Source organism: Leptodactylus fuscus, chromosome 2 (genome assembly GCF_031893055.1).
Source record: "Leptodactylus fuscus isolate aLepFus1 chromosome 2, aLepFus1.hap2, whole genome shotgun sequence".
Lineage (NCBI taxonomy): Eukaryota > Metazoa > Chordata > Amphibia > Anura > Leptodactylidae > Leptodactylus > Leptodactylus fuscus.
The window spans coordinates 86,776,474-86,798,557 of NC_134266.1; the positions used below are offsets into that span (position 1 = coordinate 86,776,474).

At 40.0% G+C, this 22,084-nt stretch overlaps 1 protein-coding gene across 2 annotated transcripts in view; it reads left to right on the forward strand.

Moving 5' to 3' along the window:
* The window catches only part of LOC142194808 (serine/threonine-protein kinase 38), a 432,602-nt gene that overhangs the window by 407,416 nt on the left and 3,102 nt on the right, over positions 1-22,084 (forward strand). For both annotated transcript variants that reach the window (XM_075264178.1, XM_075264177.1), the window contains exons 3-13: positions 2,231-2,282; positions 8,875-8,997; positions 9,087-9,170; positions 14,098-14,221; positions 15,416-15,570; positions 16,924-17,026; positions 19,587-19,648; positions 20,477-20,594; positions 20,981-21,104; positions 21,228-21,323; positions 21,611-21,705. In XM_075264178.1, coding sequence (XP_075120279.1) covers positions 2,231-2,282; positions 8,875-8,997; positions 9,087-9,170; positions 14,098-14,221; positions 15,416-15,570; positions 16,924-17,026; positions 19,587-19,648; positions 20,477-20,594; positions 20,981-21,104; positions 21,228-21,323; positions 21,611-21,705 — 1,136 coding nt within the window. The remainder of the gene's footprint in view (positions 1-2,230; positions 2,283-8,874; positions 8,998-9,086; positions 9,171-14,097; positions 14,222-15,415; positions 15,571-16,923; positions 17,027-19,586; positions 19,649-20,476; positions 20,595-20,980; positions 21,105-21,227; positions 21,324-21,610; positions 21,706-22,084) is intronic.

Sequence of the window (22,084 nt, forward strand, 5' to 3'; positions counted from 1 at the left end):
ACTCCATGTGCCTCTTATTAATAGCAATTAACCCCATCATGTCCCTCACATTAACCCCTGTGTAAGAGTTACTGATAGAGATGAGCGAGTACTGTTCAGATCAGCCGATCCAAACAGCACGCTCGCATAGAAATGAATGGACGTACCAGCGGAAGTACCAGGTGCATCCATTCATTTCTATGGAGCGTGCTGTTCGGATCGGCTGATCCCAACAGTACTCGCTCATCTCTAGTTACTGATATGTGAGAGACTTGGAGGTAATAATTAAGTATCTTCATTACTGAGGTTTTTTATTAGTACCTCCATATGTCTCACATATTAGTAATCTTTATATGAGGCACACAGGGGTTAATATGAGGGACATGATGGGGGTTATCCTATTAATATGAGGCACACAGGGGTTAATATGAGGGACATGATGGGGGTTATCCTATTAATATGAGGCACACAGGGGTTAATATGAGGGACATGATGGGGTTTATTCCTATTAATGTGAGGCACATGGAGTTACTAACACTAAACTAATAACCCCAAATGCCTGACATTAATGAGAATAGGAAGTAAAGGAAGGGAGCTGTGTGTTTCTTACTTTCAGTTTGCTAGCAGCTTCGGCAGGAGCTATCACTATAGCAGGCAGAGACTTGAGCGATTAAGCTCCACCCCCTGGGTTTCCTGCACACCTCGCAAAGGGGAGTGTCCTTATGCCTCAGCTCTAGCAGCCCACTGAAGAGACTCAGACTTCATTTAACTCTTGCAGGTCCTGTGCTGCTGGCGTGCCAGTGAAATATGGCAGGAGTGCCACTCTTGGCATGTGTGCCAGGGGTTGCTGACCTCTGCTGTAGGGGGTAATATGAATTTTGTGGCTTGCTATGGTCCAAAGTGTGTGAGATTGCAGAGATAGTGATGTGAGTTTGGATTTTGTGGGGGTCCTGGGAAAAACGTATGTGCGCTATTGTGACGAAAAGTAGCCTATTGCGCAATCGAGTGTAGTGACTATGTTTGTGGAAAATTTCAGCCAAATTGGTGGAGCGGTTTTTGCGTGATTGACCGCCAAACATCCGAACATCCAAAGTCACAAACCCACAAACTCACAAACATTTCACATTTATAATATTAATAGGATAAGAAGTATAGGCCCAGGAGAAGTGATTAAAAATAACACACTTATACTCTTATACCTTGCCTCACCTCTCCTCCGCATCCTTGCTCAATCCTGCAGTCTGCTGTATCCTCTTCTGTTTGGTGATTAATATCTTGCACCGCAGATGTCACTGCTGGGGCCTGTGATTGGGCCTCAGTGATCATGTGGGGCACCCAATCACAGCCCCCAGCAGTGAGGTCTGGGATGCCTGACTTCATTTACCGACTGGAAGAGCCCCGGAGCGGATGATCAGCCCAGGACAGGTGATAAGTATTTATTTTTATTTTTAGTCACCTCCCCTGGGCCGGTATCTCTGTATAGCGGTAGGGAACCGGGCTTCTCTGACCATTACCCTATTGGATCCGGGCCTCCTTCCTCCTCCGGGTCTGGTTGCTGTTGCACCCCCTGTGACCCCAATCATTACGGCATTCACCTGCTCTAAAACCTCGGTATTATTCCCGCGCTTCAGTTTTGTCTCGCATACTATCTGCGTGAACAAACCCCTAGAAGGATCATTCATTCTTCATAAAGTGAAACCCTAAACACTACAGAAGTAGCAGTCACTTGGCTATAGCTGGAGAAAATGTATACTTTTAGTAAACATGAATTATACTTCTCACAAAAATATTTGCTTGGGCAACTTCCCAAAGAATGGAAAGCATGTCAGATCATGACCACATCATTACTTTTGTGGCCTTTAGTATCTGGTTATATCTGTCTGTCCTGACAGAGCACAGAGAAATCACAACAAAGACTGGCACAATGCAAAAAAAAAAAATTTTTTGTTTGTGCCAAACCCTGCTAACACATGGTAGTAAAAGACTTCTCATTTCATTCCTCTGTGACAAAGGAGGAAATGGGCAGTGGTAATTTTCTACCATGTCTTGAATATATCTATATCTGCAAGGTTTTCCGTTCTATTAAACGTTTATGAACTAACTAAATTGATTTCAGTTGAATTGTTCTCAGTACAAGTGGCTGCCATCTTGGTTTATATGCACGGTTAGTCATATTATGTAAATTTTCATCTCAAACTTTGTGCGCCAAAATGTGCACAGTCTTTTCTTACACTATTGTTTCTGTTTTTAGACAAAAGAGGCTTGAAAAAGTCATGGAGGAAGAAGGCCTCCGAGACGAAGAGGTAAGTGGAATGATATCGCAACAGTAAATAATAGAATGAATTATAGATAATGGACTGTGAACGTACCGACTCTATCTCCTTAGTTAGCGGTGATAAAATCTGTATCCAAGAAACGGTGACCTGCAAGGTAAAGGGATCTTCTCTCTACTGTTGCCAAAAATGATACTATTAAAGAGAGACTCCACCAATAAAATTTCTTGTGTGCTGCATTATGGAACTCCGTGGGGGGGATTTATGAAGACTGAAGCATTTCCCTGCATTAGCGGAGGGTGTGCCGTAAATTTGCTCAGTGTGCCACTTGTTCAATTGTTGTTTTCCTGGCTGTTTCGATCACTAAATGTGACATTGAAGCTACTGCACAGAAGCAGTGACAATCTGGCTTCAAGTGACACTCCAGGGAGGTACAGAAGGCATTTAGACAGAAGAGATAGGGCTGAAGAACAGACCGTGGGACTTCCATGAATCTGAGGTCACATGGTAGTTCTCAATAGTCTCTACAGGTAGCAGGGAGAAACCTCCTGTTTGCACAGGAATCCTCACTTTAAGAATAAAAAAAAAAGTTCTATTGTGATTGTGACTTATTTAAGAAGGTGAAGACAGGTTAAGGAAATATGGGTTTTGAGCCCTTCTAATGGAGGTATTTACTATTCCATCTATGCTAGTTTTGTGACATAGATGTGGTGTGTCTTTGGTGCATAGCCCTATTTTATGCTAAGGCTATGGGGATCTGTGTCGCACATGCAGGCAACAAAACATTCAATATGATTAAACTGCATGGTCTGTGCCAAACTGGCTTTCTACAGGGGAAGCCAAACTCCTTTCACAGTTACTGCTGATGGTTAGACAAGGTCTCACTATACTTCTAGTCTATTAGCTTGTTGTAGTTGATACAAAGGATAATTTTACTATTCCCCAGCAGGCAGAGATGGCACTGACTCTAGCTACCCAACTGATACTATGTAAAGGCATTATGGGCTTAATGGCATAGTGGGTGATGTACATCTAAAATTCAAGATGGTGTCAGGTCACAAGGCTCAACTGCAGGAAACTAAGCACTCAATATATACATTCTTTACAGAATTTGATGACGGAAAAAAACTGCTGGGTTTGCATTTCTGCGTGACATGTTTTATAATATCAAAGTTTTTATCATTTTTTGTTTTTGAAATTTTCTTTAAACAATCTATAAATTCAGTCTTTAAACCACATTTTCCATGTGTTAAGTTTGTAAATCTGTGCTCACCTTATACTTTAAACCTTTTTTTTCCTTCTAAAATGGAGCAGATTTGCAAATGGTATCATTCAAAAGATTTCTATTGTTTTGTCTACAACATTTATGCAGACTGTGCAGTCTTCTCCTTAGCTTCCCCCTTCTTACTACTAGTACCAAATTACTAACTTACAGATCTTCGATATGTTTGTGTTAGCATGGTAATTCATGTGTTTACATAACATCTGTAGACTTAGGCTAAGGCCCCAAGTAGAGGGGCACAGAAAAACAAACAAACAAAAAAAAAAAGTTGCTCCCGCAGAGGTTTCCTCTTTGGACTTTCTGCTTCAATTATTGTCAAAAGATGAGAGAAAATACCTCCCAAGACATTCTCGTGGTTTCTCGCCTTGCATTTGCCTACAAGAAAGCCACTCCAAACTGCTTGTGAGATGGTACAGAACACCTGACTGTCAATAACAAGTGCTGGAGATGTGGCAGAAATTAAGGCCCCTATATCCACATATGGTGGAGCTGCCTAGCCAGAACGCCATTCTGGACCAAATTCAAGACCTTATCAGGAAAATCACATCGACAAGTTTTACACCTGAAATATTTTTTCTGTCTTTCATGGACTATAAACCATCCAAGCAGTTAGAGATGAGCGAGTACTATTTGAAACTCCGTTTCGAACAGCACGCATCCATAGGAATGAATGGACGTAGCCGGCACGCAGGGGGTTAAGCGGCCGGCCGCCGGCAAAGTCTGCATGCCGGCCGCCTCCATTCATTCCTAAGGGTGCGTGCTATTCGAATGGGTGCTCTACAAGCAGTCATTGATAATGCACATGATAGCAGTGGGCAAGTCAATAATACCGCAATTCTGGCTTCAAACAACCACGCCAACCAAACCCAGCTTTGGATCAACAAAGAAACTCTTCAGCTTGAAAAATAGAATACTACTTTGAGATGACCCTCTTCTACTTCCACCCTACCCACCCTCATTCTTCTCTTATCCCCTCCTTCCCAACTAAGAACAGACTAACCTTCTCTCTCTTCCTTTATTTTGTACTGTCCCTCCATCTTTGTTTTCTTTTATTACACTCTGTTGTTTACATTCATTTTAATGTACATTAGTGACATCTAATCGCTGTATCCTGTGTACCCAGAGGAACGCTAGACATCGTTTTATATTATTTAGTTAATTAGTTTGATTAATTCATTTGTATGTCTTCATTTATAATATGATAAGTTTTCATTATTGTATGTACACTAGGGGGCGTTCACACTACCGACAGTATAAACAAAAACAAAAAAAAACGGACACTAACTGACAGTTAGAAAACGGACACATTAACATCAGTTTAGAGTCAGTCAATACTGTTATGATAGGTGTCCGTATTTTGTGGGGAGGCTTAACGGGCACCTTCACTTCCACTTTGAATTTAATATCTATATATTGAGTTCATATCTGTTGTATTTTCCATGTATACTTTTTGTAAAACAACAACAAAAAAAATCACATTGCCAACCAGTGATCTCTAATTCTTCCACAGCTAGTACTGACCTAAGATGCTCTGTGTATTTACCAGACCACTGTATACTGTTTGGACAGTGTCCCTGGCAATTCTTAGTTAGGTCACTGCTAATGGGAACTGTTACAGCCTGTTTTCTATTAAAAGGAAGTTTGATAGATTATAATCTAATTAGCAAAGTATAGTACAAAAATATTCACCAGCTGGCGCCCCCCGCCTCCGCACACAAGAAGTATTCAAACAATAGTAAGTAATAGATAAATACGTGTCCTCCATGTATAAGCTTCGTTGCTTAAGTTTGAGGCCACCACTCATAATCTAGCTAGCAGTCCATTGATGACTTGGTCCCTACTCCTGGCCGCCTATATTCTCTTCTTTCCTTCTCGCTACAGAATGCTCTCAGCTGGAGAGCCCTGATATGTAAATCCAGAGATAACTGTGCAAATAACACTGCAGTACACTGCGTATCCCAGGAACACCCTGCTGCATTTTTAATATTAAAATAATTTTTGTGTTCCACATTAGTTTACTGAAAGGTGTGGCAGTCACACTGCGGCATACATCATGAAACCATGAATTAGTCTACTGTATCACACTCAAGTGTCTGTGGCACTTATAATTTTCCAGCATGTGGTGAGTGACAACTTGCAGACAGTCCAGCTGTCTCTTTAGATATAAAGATATTTGTTTGTGGCTGCCACACCTTTTTGCAAGAGTATGAGGAAATCGAGACATAACTAGGCAATGCTGCTGCTGCGTACTTCCTCTTTAATCCCAGAAGCTTTTCTTTAGCAAATCAGATACATGTCTATTACTATTGTGTAAAACGTTTTGTGACTGCCATATTATAGTAATATGCTACACTGTAATTGATAAATCATTGACAATCATCACATCAGATAATCTAATAGAGTATGTGTCACTTTGTTGCCTTAGATATCATTTTATTTCAAGTGTTTACAGGTTGTATCATGCAAAAATATTTTATCACCTAGGAAGGTGCAGAAAACGCCTGACATTGAATTCAATGCAAGCTGGTCGTTTCCTTTTTCTGCGAACAGTAGAATACCATTCGCGGAAAAAAGAAGCAACCTGTCCTATCTTGATGCGGATTCCGCGATGGAAACCGCCGCAGTGTCCATGTCAAGACAATCCCTCCGGAATAGGCCCATTCATTTGGGCCTAATCCGGAGTGGAAAGCCGCGACTGTCAGAAGCCACGGGAGGCGCATTTTGGTCTGGATTCTGATGCGGCTTCCCACGTCAAAATCCGGACCAAACAACTACGTGTGAACTAGCCCTAATCATTACAAGTTTTACATAGTTTCTCCAGTCACCTTCTTGGTGACTGTCTGTTGTCTTCATGGGTTGCCAGTGTGTACAACTATGAATACAGCAGCTTTCTATACTCTGAATTTCAGCCATGATTTTCTTGTGGTGGCCGATTGTCTTCTCTGCCTGATAACCTGTCTATGACAAGAAAATGATGACTGGTTTTCTAACAACTGCTAGACTGTAGAAAGTTCCTGCACTCATAGTGGTATTCAATGGCATCACTAAGGCTGGATTCACATCTGCGTTTACTCAGTTTTGTAATCCCATCCCCCATTCTGCTTGAAAAATGCGGAGAGAAAAGTCCTCCAAGCAGGAGCGGAAACCCCATTTAGTCTATGTGGTACGTATGTTTCTGCGGGTAGCCACTTTTTACACCAATTTGGACTTCAGTTTTGCTGGTCCCAAACGCTTGTGTGAACCCAGCATAACATTGTTAGAAAAAATCTTTAAAACTCTTAATTTTCTTTTATTTATATTTGCAAAAATATTTAATTTTTAATAGTCTGCAACTCTAAATATGGTTGTTTGTCGGGATACCCCTTTAATGTCCTACCTTGGATAGTACCTGATGTTTGATGCCAATCTGTGCATGTGATTTGTGATGTCCGCCTTTGTTCACCCACTGACTGTCTACTAACTGTTAACTAGAAATGCCCATTTTTCTTTCTACCTGGTATGTTTTGTTACTTTTCAATAAAATGGAGCTTATGAAAGAGAAAGATGAGATGTGAACTGAACCTTAGTGTCATTTTGTGCAGTTAATCATTTTTTCAGCTCAGAATTTCACCACTGCTGGTTATATAACTTGGGCTGCCATCCAGGCATAGATTTAACTTAACAAGACATTCTGTTCACAATTAGCATGCCTTGAAAACCATCCTAGGAATTCTAATTATTGAGAAATAAATAGGACAATCTTCAACAGAGCAATTGCCAGGAAAAATCAAAATGGGCCAAGTTAAAGTTGCTTTTATTTCTGTTCAGAGTTTGTTGAGTACCAGATATCCAAATAGGGTGAAATCCTATCCTACCCTACTAAGATGTTTGTGTGTTTGTTCTTCAATCATGCAAAAACAACTGAATGGATTTGAATGAAATTTGGCACACAGTTAGATTGTTACCTCGATTAAAACATAGGCTACTTTTTATCCCGGTAAGTGACTTGGCTCCACGACTGTTATGAATTTATGTTCACATACTATATTACACTGTTCTTATCTCAGCTTCTGAGAAAGCCAGGTCTGTTATCTCTCTGTATAAACACATGCTAACCCTCAGTGGTTTGTTTTCATGCATTTGCATATTATCTGATCTGCTCCAGGCACTGCTGACAAACTGACATGGGCTAACACCTTTAATCCAAATTGGCAGTTTGCCAATTTTCAACATGGAAAAATAAAATCAAATTTCTCGCAAACAACGAGAGCTATGAAGGTAGCCAGAAGTCACAGAATTCTCCTCAATCGAGCTGAAGGGGATCATCGACGGCAACAACACGCTCGTTATATGTCGTCTCAGCAAGCTGCAGAGATGCCAGAACAATCACGGGCACAGCTCAAAGAATGAGTTCAGCGGCAGGCCAGCTTGACAGCTGCCGAAACGCTGGAGCAGGTGGATCATCAACGCCAACAACGCGCTCATTATATGGCGTCCCAGCGAGCTGCTGAGATGCCCGAACAATCACAGGCACGCTGTTAGGAACAAGTTCAGCAGCAGGACAGCTTAAGATCTGCCAAAATGTCGGAGCAGGCAAACCATCAATGGCAGCAATTTGCTGAATATAGGCGGATCATCCACGCCAACAACACGTAGACGAAGTCGCGGGCAGAGGCTAGTGTTGTATATTTAGCGGCAGTGACTGTACCATATCCCAATATTTTAAAGGGGAATACTTGGCTCTTTCTATGAACCACTAGGTTGCTTGTTATGGAAACACCCAGGGCGTTCTTGATAGGTTAATAAAGTATATTACAAAAAATGGTAAAGAACCAAAAAAGTTCAAAAAACACAATCGTAAAGACGTTTGGCAGTCTTGATAATCTTTGTGCCAGCTGCCTTTGAAAGTGGTGAAGGTGGTGGAAAAATGCCAATAGCACCAATTTTTGTTTTGAGTTATGCAACTTATTTATAGCTCTATGTGGTGTAAATGCCAGATCTCTCCTAGTATATGTAAGGCCGTTCATAATAATGTTTAACCTGTATCATTTCACTGTAAGAAAACATTAGAAATGCCGTAAAAATGTCAGAACAATTCAGTGCCAGACACTAAGGGTAAATTCACATGGGGTTTTTTGGTCAGGATATCCACCTCAAAATCCTAACCAAAAAGACGGCTCCCATTGAAATCAAAGCCGGAACAAACGGCTCCCGGAAAAATTATTCGCCTACCGACTAGGCCTCAGGTTCTGGACCAAAAATCCCCGTGTGAACCCGGCCTTAGGCCCCAAGCAGACAGCAATCTTACAGACTTAACTGTTCAGTAGCCTAATACATTTTTGTTATTGCATTGAAATCTAGAAAAAGATGCGAAGGTCGGCACATGCACGAAAAGAAACAGAGTTTTTACGACTGAAAAGAACACGTTTGGGATTAGAGGATTTTGAGTCCTTGAAAGTAATAGGAAGAGGAGCTTTTGGAGAGGTATGAATGCAAAAATGCATTACTTTGTGTAGTAAAATGGTCTAAACCCTTAGTGCCATAGTGACTTTTTTTATTTCTTATTCCTGTAGGTCAGACTAGTTCAGAAGAAAGACACTGGTCATGTCTATGCAATGAAGATTTTGAGAAAATCCGATATGCTGGAGAAAGAGCAGGTAAGTAGATCCTTTTGTATGTCTTTTTAGTTGTAGTTTATAGACATCATTGAACTAAAGCAATTCTTAGTCTTACATATATTAGCACGTGCTTGTAAATGTTTATTGAAAATGGTGATGCAGTCGGCTTCTAAGGAATCTGTTTGATAGCCCCATGCAGGACTGGATGATTGCTAGTTGACTATACATATTGGCGCGTGTATGCTGCAGCTTGCACCAAAACTGGGATTGGCTTGTGTAGGCAGTGGCAGTTGACAGGGGCCTCAACCTTAGTGGGGCCCCTGGACAGCTAAAGGGGAAGCAAATGTCGCCATGGGCAGGAGTGGGGATCACTGCGGCTGGGGGAAGAGTACCGTATTTGTTGGGCTAGTCTTGCGAGGTTCGCCTTGCAGTTTCGTTTGAACACACCTGAATCAAAACAGATATTATTGTACTCTGGGGTCAGTTCATAGTATAATAATAGTTTGTGGGGTTCTGAAAAAAAAAAAAAAAAGATCATTTACTGGTGCCACATTTGCTTTATGGTTTATTATTTCATCTTTACCAGAGACTCCAAATAATAAGTTCTTTTACTTTGACTGATAAAATCGCCTCTCTGAACTTGTGTATGACTTATGTGGTGTGTATAAAAGCCGGCTTTTAATTCCTGAAAGTGACAGAGATGTGCTGGTAGCTTACAGGTTAAAAGGAAGTGGTGAAATGGGTGTAGCAGTGTACACAAGATAATTTCCACATCTCGCTAGCCCTCATCATCCTATGAAGCGCAGTTAGATTCAGTCCTAAAAGACTGCTTGGCCGAACATCTAGATTTAGGGTACATTTTCTTCTAGCGTTTCTAACCAAGTTTTTTTTTTTTTTTTTTTTACAACACAGGTTGTCATTTTTGAGTGTACCAGCTGTGCTTAGATCTGAATACTTGAGAGTATTGCATTTCTGCTGTGTGTATGTGTGTGTGTCTGTACACACACACACGCACACATATTTTAAGACAATGTCCTCATGTCCGCATTTTGGCTGTATATGTTACTTAGTAAGATTGAGAAAAGACTGATGTAAAACCTGGGGATGTGAAAATGCATGACTGGAACATGTTCTTTTTCTGTGCTACTATTCAGTGCCAGCGCCTTAGGCCCAAAGCAGTCAGCAGTCTTGTAGATTTTACCATTTACCAACCCCCTGGGGCAGCCAGGGAAGGTGTACAGTAAAAAAAACAAAAAACATACCCACTTGTCCCCGTTTTCTGCCACCTTTCCATCACTTGCCAGTGCTGCGCTGCCGGAAGCCCTTAAAGTGGTGCGACCACTAACACCAATCAGTGGCCTCAGCAGTTGCTATTAAGGAATGACAATGGCACATGTGAGTTAAGCGAGGGAAACCATGGCAGACGATTGTCTGGGAACAGGTGACTGGTTTTTAAATGTATTCCTCCGTCCTGGCCGCTCCACATATCACTCCAATTCCTGGAAACCTTTGAAACTTTTTTTTTTTTTTTTTTTTTTTCTGTGTCCCAAGACATAAGCCATGTCTTCACTTATCTCCCCTACTGTACTGGGTCTGGCTATAAGACAACTGGTTGGAGCAGGAGCCTCCTTGTTGTACTGTGTTGTTCTGTTGAAATTGGCTGCAGTGGTTGTCATGTGGCTGGCGGCAACGTGAAAAAGGCAAGGGAGGCAGCAAAATGTGAAAAATATTTTGATAGTTTCAAAGATGCAGCTTTTGGGTTTGATCACACGGCAAAAAATGAAGAGTAATTTCTCCATTTTCTGCTGCCGTATATTCGACCATAGTCTGGCCGCGACAGCATGCCGATGCAGAACATTGCATTCCATTGCGACTTACCGCTGCTCATTAGGCCTAGAGGTGAATGGGCCAAATCGGTAGGCAGTCTCGAGTCGCATAATTCATGGCAAGATCGAAAAGGATGCTTATTTTTGTAGGTGGAATCCACCTCAAATCTGCAGCAAATTCCACCATGTGTATATAACAGTCGGCCTGGGCTTGCAAATAACATCTCTTGATATGATGAATAAATAGGCATATCTATTCAGCAATATTTTATCTTGTTGATGCACAAACTAGTCTTTTATTCAGACCACACAGACCTTGTTAATTGGTACCTGCTATTTCATGAAACCCTTTGATATGTCATACTGAAGTGTCTGTGGTTTTGAATGATGGGATTCCTGCTGTTGCGATGCAGGCTTTGAAACTGGGGCAGAAGTGCTCAAGTGAGTGCTATATCCCTATGACTGATTGACCTGACTCTCCTCATGTAGGAGGGACTAGTGACGTATGGGCTTATCGAAATCTGTGTTCATGTATGGCTACTCTGTCTCCGGGAGGAGAGCCTTGTCACTTAAGCATCTAGACTGCCCTCTTTGTTCTTGGTTCCTCTTTCATTTTATTTGCTTTGAAGTGTAGATACACTTTAATGGGTAAAGAAGTAGTTAGTGTTTTGTTTTTGTTTGTTTTTTGTTTTAATATGTATGTGCACTTGTTTGCTCCATGCACAGTATGCAACTGTACAGTAAGGAGCATACCATCAAAGCAGCAATGTCATGGGGTCAGTCTGCAGGATGTCTTGCCAAGATAACACAATAATCAGGAAGTTCATTGCTCAAACATTTTTAGCAAAGTCATTTGTTGTGCTCTCTGTTCAGTGGTCTAATAACTGTGAATCTTGTAATAATAATGCTCAGAACATGCTTCATATTAACCATGGTCTCAAACTGACCTATACTAGGGGGTATTGAGGTACAGCATGCCAATTTAAGCATCAGTGGACCAGTTGCAATTCCTTAAGGAATGCCAAAACCAAAAGATACAACTTTTTGGGCATTATGTAAAAGGGGTTGTCTGGGATAAAGGCTAATTCCTGCACTAACTTAAACACCCCTCCCCGCCTACTGTCTAAGTTACATAATTTAACAGAAATGCATATTTACCCAGAACCCTGGAGTTGTCATTTTCTGGTTACTGGTGACGTTCCGTTTCTCATTTTACGGAAACTGAATGTCACTAATACTCCCCCCCCCTCTTTTCTGACTGCCAATGCGTTCAATAGTCCCGGCATCACTCTGTAGCCAGCAATCCACCTCTACTGTACAGGCGGTGTGGCAGCTGCTCCCACGTCTGCGCAGTAGAGGTGGGTTGTCAATTGTAGAGCAATGCCGGGACTTTTGTGTGAACCGGCAGAAAAGAGGGAAGAGTCATCCTGCGGGAGGAAGTTTGGAAGGAAGAGAGGTAAGTATGATGAGGTGTTTGTGTGTGTGTGTATGTGGGGTAGTGTATTGAGTGAGTTGGGAAAGGCTAGTAGAGACATAGCTGGAGAGACGGGGGTGGTGGGAGTGAAGTGAGGGGGAGTTAATGTGGATGCTACACCATGTAAGCAAATGCACATGATGCCAGGCGCTCCCAGAGAAACACAGACATGACTCAAAACACTGCTAAAGGTATTTGGGTGCACTTACTAATCGGGAAGGAGTCTTTACCACGGACACCGTGGCAAGATGGGTCAACTCACTTCTTTTTTCCACTACTAGCTAGCGGAAAAAAGAAGTGAGCGGCTCACATTGAAATCAATGGGAGCCGTTTTGGCAGGCAAATTTTGACGCGGATTCCGCATCAAAATCCACTGCCAAAAAACTCAGTTTGAACATACCCTAAGGGTAAGTTCACACGACGGAAAGTGAAGAGGATCACTTTCTACCGCCAGCTTTTTCATTCAGCTAGCCGCGACGGGATGCCGATGCACTTGGCATTCCATTGCAGCATTATGCTCCTGATTAGACCCGGATGAATGGGCCTAATCGGAAGGGAGTCTCGACCCGCAGACACAACTGCTTAATCAGCTGCGGAATCCGCTTGAAGATAGGTCATGTCGCTTTTTTTTTTTTCCACTAGCTGAAAAAAATTGTTAGTGGGAAAAAAAAAATAGCGAGCGACTCTCATTGAAATGAATGGGTCGCGTTTTTGCAATCATATTTCACGTCAAAATTCACTTGCAAAAAACTGTGTAAACATACCCTTATAAGATAGTGAATAATAAACTGAACGTTGTTTCTTGAGCTTCTTTATTTTTTCTGTGCTACTTGTACCATTGTTAAGATGGTGACATCCAATAGGATGATGTGGGTAATACTGGTACTAATAGCAGGTCTGGGATTTGTTAGCACTTGGTTCTAAAGTGTTTTTGTAGCTCTCTTTCTGTAGAAGTCACTGGAGATAACTGTGAGATTGTCGTATGTGATCATATCCTAAATATATGGTTGTAGCAGAACGACCTGGAGGATCTGTCAGCTGTATCTTGTGTGCAGAACTTAGAAGGTTAATAGACTGTGAGCTCTTCACTGCTGTAAATGTATTCTGCTTGTCAAGTTCATCTGAACCTGGAGATAAGCTGTTATCTTGAATGAAGTGACTGGGTGTATATTGCAGGTTAAAAAGTGTCATTTCAGTTCTTTTACACAAACAGTGTATGCTTTCCAAAAAATATATAGTTGTGCGACATTTCTATTTTCTACAGTTTCTTATTCAGTTTTGATTTGTGATTTATTTACTTAGTGTGAAAGTATATAATAGGTTTTACGACAATGATCATTTACCACTTGCTCTTTTTGGGAACTTCATTGATCATGGTTTCCCAGTCTCCCTCTCTCCTCACCTTTATGACTAATGAAGCCATGTTTCAGTGTTGTATGTAGATACAGTAGTGTCTCACTAGGGTTAGTATTAATATGAAAGCCTTCATCCTAGGAAACTAGACCCTCTTGATCTCCAGGCTGCCTCCCCCACCCTGATTTTGCAGTAGTTATGCTTCAAATAATTACAGTATTTCATGGTTTTTATCACTAACTTGGACAAATTCCTGTTTTTCTTTCCAATGTGATCCTGATCTTTTTTTCTTTTTTTTTTTTCCCCTCCAAAGGTTGGTCACATTCGTGCCGAACGAGACATCTTGGTGGAAGCAGACAGCCTGTGGGTGGTGAAAATGTTTTATAGCTTTCAGGACAAACTAAATCTTTATCTCATCATGGAGTTCCTACCTGGAGGTACTTCGGAGTGGCCTCCATATTGTAAACTTGTAACTCAGAATGAGAGAATCTGACAAGTAGTTACCAAACAAGACCAAATGCATGACAATAGATTTAGATGGTTTACACTGGCGGCATAGCCTTCGTTTACAACCAAAGATGATATGTTATATCTGTCATACAATAAATACTAGCCTATGAATAGCCAATTCTATTAATGTGATCGTAAGTGACCAGCCGTAAAGTGTAACTAAACTTTCGGACAACTTTTGAATTCTGGCAGTATTTGTCATTAATAAACTTTGTAATAAACTTTATTAGCAAATTTTGTATCATCTCTGTGAAATCCTGCAGATTTTGACCCTTTCCCTTGCTTCTGTATTGAGATTTATTTCTGCCTCTCGCTGAATGTTACTGTGTATGGGAGTAGGGGGCTGTGTAGCATGTAGGGAATATTAAGGCAGGGAAGGGTCTCTTCAAATAGTTATATTGCAGACATTATAAAACATGCAAACTTTTTGTGTCATATGAGAGAGGAGATTCTCTTCTTGCATGTGGCACTAAGGTTGCAGCCCTATCTAAATTATTTCCAGAGATATCTCTGGTTGAAAATATAGTCAGGATTGAGATTTTTAGAAGGGGAAAAATAAATAAATAAATATATATAATATATATATATATATATATATATATATATATATATATATATATATATATATGTCATTAATTGTACAGCTGCATATAGATCTCCTAATCCTAACTGTCTTTTCAACTAGTGAAAGAAGAGAATCTCAGCTTTCATAGAACACAAAATGCAAGTTTGTATATTTTATAATGTTTAAGTTATTACTATTTGACGTGACCTTACCTGCCCTCGTTTTCTCTGTTACACAGCCCCCTACTCCCATACACTGTGACATTGAGAGGCAGGAACAGCTCTCAAAATAGAAACAAGTAATAGTGAAAAAATTCAGGATTTCACAGAAATAATCTACAATGTGTTAATAAAGTATATTACAAAATGTATTGATGACACAAATACTGCCAGAAAATCAAAAGTTGTATCAGTTTATTTATACCTTCAGCTAAAACTTTGAACATGTTCCTTGAGATGAAATTCCCTTTAACTCAGGCACCAAACTGTAGTGTGACTGTAGGGTTTTATAGACCTGATCTGTGAACCTCATACATTGCTTTTTTTCCTGATTTCAGGTGATATGATGACCTTGTTGATGAAGAAAGATACACTTACAGAAGAAGAAACACAGTTTTACATCGCTGAAACAGTGTTGGCGATAGATTCAATCCACCAGCTAGGATTCATACACAGAGATATCAAGCCAGATAATCTTTTACTGGACAGTAAGGTAATAATGGATGCAAAGCAGTTGTTATGGCCACGGACGCACAGCACAAAATAAAAATCATAATCCCTCTGTAGCTAGTGTTATATGAAACCTGTAATAATATCTTTAGATAAAGGGCACATTCTGTTGGCCAAGTGTGGTGCAGCTGAAGCTTGGCATTACTAACGTTCCCTACATTATAGTAGTCTATGATGCTGTGAGTATGGTGTCCCTTACTCACACTATCTTTTTAGGATGGGATGGAACTCACAGCATCATAGATCATTGTAATAAAGTAAGTTCAGTACGTTGGAAATACGGCGGTCACATGGATCTTATTACCTGGATTCTACAAGCTTGTCAGAGTTGTCCTTTGAAAGAGCAAGATCTATACTAAAAAATGCTCCAGATTTATCACCATGGCTAATACTGCATGATAAATCCAGTGCATCTTTAGACCTATTTGTTGGCTTGCTTTGCAACACATACTTGCCCCAAATTTTTGGCACAATAAGGATAACATCTTGTTTGATTCAGGTGACCCTAACCTATTTTTTGGGCTACTTTGATACTGGAACTCAGGTGATAGTCTCTTTAAAGTTATGTAACAGCAATGTGATAGTCTCTTCCCTTAACCCCTTAGCGACCTTTGATGTAGTATTATGTCATGGGTCGCATGGGGATGTATGGAGCGAGCTCAGGAGCTGAGTTCGCTCCATACAGGGCAGATGCCAGCTGTATAATACAGACAAGAACTGCCGCTAACAGCAGCGGTCGGTGCCCGCACCGATCGCTGCTGTTAACCGTTTACAAACTGCGGTCAAACGCAATCGCAGCATGTAAACTCTGCAGGCGGCCGCCATTTTCCGCGATTGGTTGCATTTTTTTTCTCCAATTGCACCTCATTCTTAATTTTTTTTTTCCAGCTTCCCAGTACATTGCACAGCATATTGAATGGTACCATTACAAAGTACAATTTGTCCCGCAAACAATAAGCCATCATGTGACTCTATGATCTGAAAAATGAAAAAAGTTATGGCTCTTGAAATGTGAGGAGGGAAAAACGAAAATGCGAAACCGAAAAATGGCCTGGTCCTTAAGGGGTTAAAATGAATACCTGCAATTTGAGATTAGTAGATGGAGATTTCCGCTTTTGCCGCAAGAATTCTCTTGTTTCGTTATCAGATGGAAGCTTAGGGACGCTAACAACTGTTCCAAGGTTTAGCATCCATGTTTCCACATCAAGCCCCGAACCCCCACTATGTCTTGGTATTTTTTAATTTTTTATTTTGCTTGCAAAAACATTGTAAGACACCTCTTGTTTGACATTTGAAGGATAACTGTTTTATTCCTCCCTAATGTTTTTTTTTTAAGGGACATGTAAAGCTGTCTGACTTTGGACTGTGCACAGGATTAAAGAAAGCCCATAGGACAGATTTTTACAGAAACCTGAACCACAGTTTACCAAGTGACGTCAGTAAGTAAACGACTTTTTTTCTTTTCTAGTATTCATTGCAGTAAATAATTTTATAATATAAACTTATTTAAATCCTTGACCTTTATCCAACAAGAGTAAATGTTTAGGAAATTTTAGGACCACTAAAAGTGGGACTAAAGCATTATATTGTGCCTATTGTAGTACATGGGCTACCTGTGTAATGCATGGACAGGCTGTGTTCTTGGGGAAGGCAGGCACTCTTTGTAGCCACTCTGTATTTTGGGTTATTGATAGACTTTCTAAATGTAGGGGGTCATACATGGAATGTTTTAAAATTAAGTTTCCTAACATAGACCAGCCCTTTATAGGAATTCTGTACTAATGTGAATGTAGGCTAGGAAGATGCTTTGTAGCATATATTCATATTAATATGTTTAAATGGTTACACGAGTTTTCATGAAAAGTTGAAATATGTGCAGGATCTTGCGAAGTAGTCTGTTCTATGACTATATAAGCCATCATACATGGTATCCTATCATCTTATGGCCGAAGCAAATTTTACATTTGTCTCTGAGGCAGAGGGCGTATACAATAAGCAGATGTTTTCTTCCTACCCTTTCCATTACTGATGGTATTCTGCCAGGAGTTACTGTACAAAAGCAAACAAATAGCTGAAAAAGGCCTAGGTGACCATCCTATAGAAGGTCCAGGAACACTGAATTGGAAATATAGGGTAGATTCAGGTACCCACGGCTTTCTAGCATCTACCATTTTGTATAAGAAAAAATGTCTTTTGTGCCATGTCAGCCAGTGGATATGAAATGAAAGACATTTTTTGAGAGAAGTCCTCAGTAGTTGATACCTTTTTTAATGGCTAACTTAAAAAAATTTTTGATGACATATCGAGCTTTCGGGACTCTTCTGGACACCTCTTCTGTCCACATGGAAATGTTCCTTTGTTAGTTGGAGGTGACAGTGAGCTGCTAATAATCAGATTCCTGAGGTTTGGTGGCTGTCTATAGCACAGGAGAGGGGGATCTGGAAATGCCACCAAACCTCAGGAATATGATTATTAGCAGCTCACTGTCACCTCCAACTAACAAAGGAACATTTCCATGTGGACAGAAGAGGTGCAAAACCTGCCCTCACATACTGACAAAATAAAGATCCCGAACTCTGATCGACACTACAAGATCCCAGGTAACTTCACCTGCAGCACACCTAATGTAGTGTATTTGATATTGTGTACTAAGTGTCCTGAGGGCCTGTATGTAGGTGAGACAGGACAGTCACTTAGGATGAGGATGAACTCACAGATTAGAGAACAGAGAACGGACCTCCCTGTGCCAAAACACTTCTGCAATGAAAATCATAATATGACCCAGGATATGAAGATCCTGGTACTAAGAGGAAATTTCAGAAACAAAAAGGATCGCCGTATATGGGAGATTAAACTCATGATAACCTTCAACACTCTCCAAAAGGGGTTAAATCAGACACAGGGTTTTATGACGTTTCACAATCACTAGACACCATGTCACTGATCAAAAGAAGCCATAAACCCAGAGAGCTTTTCCTGTGGACTGATATATATGTTTTTAAACTGTTTATTTACATGTTCTGTTTTCCATCTATTTTGCATCTAACACTCCATTCCTCTGTACATATATATATATATATATATATATATATATATATATATATATATATATATATATATATGCCTACCATCAGAAATTGTGTTATACCATTCTGATGAAGGGACCTCTATAGAGTCCCGAAAGCTCGATATGTCATCAAAATTTTTTTTAAGTTAGCCATTAAAAAAGGTATCAACTATTGAGGACTTCTCTCAAAAAAAAATTCTTTCATAGCATCTACCACACAGCCATGAGGCAGGAAAAGACCGCACAAGCAACCAGAAATAGATACAAATTCGTACACTTTTCTTTCTTTGTAAGAGATGAGATGTGCAGAGTACTTAGAGCAGTTTTTAGTTGCTTCCCGTCTGTGTTCACTGTGTGAACAAACCAGCCCTTCCTTCTTCCACTCCCTGTGATCTCGTCTTGCATCTAGTTGCATCAACTAGCCTACCGTAGAGTGAACTGCAGATTAGCTAGAAGGGAGACATCTAGTGGCAGGAACTTTAGAAAGGTTTGTAATTCAAGTGAAAAGTTAGTGACCATTTAATGCTTCTTGATATAGTATGTGCTATAATAGTTTAGTTTATTTAAAGCGTACCTCCAATTATAAAACAGTTTTCGTACCCAGTTAGTGCATGTGAGTTTAAGAAACTTTGTAATATTATCTTGTTATAGAAATGTATTTTCTTCTCCACGTATTAGGCTTTCTTTCATTCCCTTCACTTATGATTAGCATCTGTATCCATCTTCAGCTTTACGCACATGGAGAGGAGGAGGCTGCTGATGCTTGTTCATTGACTTATTGCTTGTTCTGTGCAGTGGTAGAGCCTTACTTTGAAGGAGATGAAGAAGTGTCGGACTGGCAATCTGACTCCTTGTAGCAGAGTTTGTCTTACCTCTTCATGTCTTTGATTCTATTATATTCTTCAGTCTTTAACATCTGTATTTTATTTTAGATTTTCAAAATATGAACTCTAAGAGGAAAGCAGAGACATGGAAACGAAATAGACGTCAACTGGTATGTGAACTAGCGGATGAATAAATTTTGTAAGAGATTGTGTATGTCTATCTGTCAGTTGTTAACAAGGGCCCCAGCTGCTCCCAAGGCATAGAACCAGATCATGCTACCTGTTAGGCAAAAAGAGAGCTCCATAATAATAACTTGTAAATGGTCCTTTGTAAGTAGGATGGTCCTACTTTGTTATACATGCATTTCTAGTGCAGGTTGCTGTGCAAACAGGAGGGCACTCAGTGCTGCTTTCAAGTACTATTGAGAACTACCATTTGACCTCAGATTCATCTACGTCCCACAGTATGGTGACTTAGTGGTCAGCACTGTTCCCAGCGCTGGAGACCTAGGTTCAAATCCAGTAAAGGACTACATCTGCAAGGACTTAAGTTCTCCCCGTGTTCCTCCCTCTCTCACTGTCTTGGGTCACCATTACCTTCCCAATGATAACAGTAGCAGTAGGTGCAGCTTCCAGGACCTGTGGTGACCTCATTCTCACAGTGTAAAATCCATAATTGTGCTGGACTCCTGTTAGCAGACACCAGTTATTTGTGGAGCTCAATCCCTGTCTAATTCGAGACGTAAACGGCAGAATTGTAACTTCTATTGAAAGCTTTAGCATACAAATGGGGAGCACAACAAGAAATGACTTTCCTATTTTTAAAAATCTTCCTTTGTTGTCCCAGAGTCCGCCAACATGACCAAGAGCCATTAGACATCTGATGCATTTTATTAAAGCACCTTTTATAGCAGTATAGACTTTAAATTACTTGTATGGTTAATACTAGTACACTTTTTTTTTTTTTTTTTTTTTTTTTTTTTTTCTCCCCCTTTTAGGCATTTTCTACTGTTGGTACTCCAGATTACATAGCACCGGAAGTATTCTTACAAACTGGCTATAACAAACTCTGTGACTGGTGGTCATTAGGCGTCATAATGTATGAGATGTTAATTGGTAAGACTCTAATGTACTATTTATATAATGTTAGGTGGAGCTGGGCCAGGCCTGGTCAGCTGATTCTGGAAGGTGATGTCATTCTAAGAGGAGGTTCACCATGGGCTTTGTTTTACTATTGTTAGTCTCTGAAAAATAAAAAAATATTTTGTTAATAAACCTGGGCGCCCTCAAGCATAATTTGTACAAAATATCTCTAAAATGTATATGAAGAGTGTGGTGTGACATTACAGTATTCAACAACTGCCTCTTTGTAGAAGCACAAATAAATAAATAAATAAATAATATATATATATATATATATATATATATATATATATATATATATATATGACACAAGGCTCATTTCTTTTTTTTCTCCCCCCCCCCCCCCCTTCCTTGTATAGGCTATCCTCCTTTTTGTTCTGAGACACCCCAAGAGACTTATAAGAAAGTTATGAATTGGAAAGAAACATTAACATTTCCTCCAGAAGTTCCAATATCAGAAAAAGCAAAGGACCTTATCTTAAGGTAAGGGTCCTCAGAAGTGATGCATTTTCCATATTCTCTTGTAGACCGCGTGATGGACCAGTTATAAGAAGTTTATTGTATGGTCTTTTAAATTAGATGTCTTTCTTTATTCATGTATTTCAGATTTTGTTGTGATTGGGAACAAAGAGTTGGGGCTTCTGGTGTGGAAGAGATTAAGACAAACCCTTTCTTTGAAGGTGTTGACTGGGAACATATAAGGTATGTGTTTTGATAGATTCAATTTAATATATCGCATCGAAATTCTAGTCCAACTTTGAAATTACTTCTCTTTTACTAAATCTTTCCAACGACGTTTCACCTTTCCTCACATGTCTGTTTTAGTATATAATTGTATAGCCAGGAAATAACAATTTTGCAACATATTTTCTTATTATGCTGTTGTGGTGTGCCTCTGCTATTCCCCCTGGCAATTTCTGAGTAAATTTGCTTATATATAAACTTTGCTTATATATAAACTTCGCTACATTTTCATATTTTGTCTACAGGGAAAGACCTGCTGCAATACCTATTGAAATAAAAAGTATTGATGACACCTCAAATTTTGATGAATTTCCTGACTCTGACATTCTTAAACCCATGGGTGAGTTTCTAGAATACAAGCACTGCCGGGGGGATTTCAGTAAGCTGCTATGTTTTTCATGATTCACTATTCTGACACAGGTAGGTTACTATTACCGTATATTGCTATGGCAGGCCTGGGAACCTTCAGGAGGCTCACCAATGCTATAGCAACCAAACCACTCCTGTAATCTTTCCACACTGGAGACTTTGAGTGGGTGCCATATTTAAAATTCTGGCATTGATCATGAGAATCATGAGATGCCTTTAAAGGGGTTGTCCAGTTTCGGACAAATAGAGATAAATGTTATATAATAAAAAGTTGTACACTTATCCAATATACTTTCGGTAGCGATTCCTCTGTTTTCTAGATCTCTGCTTGCTTTCAGTGGATAAAAAAC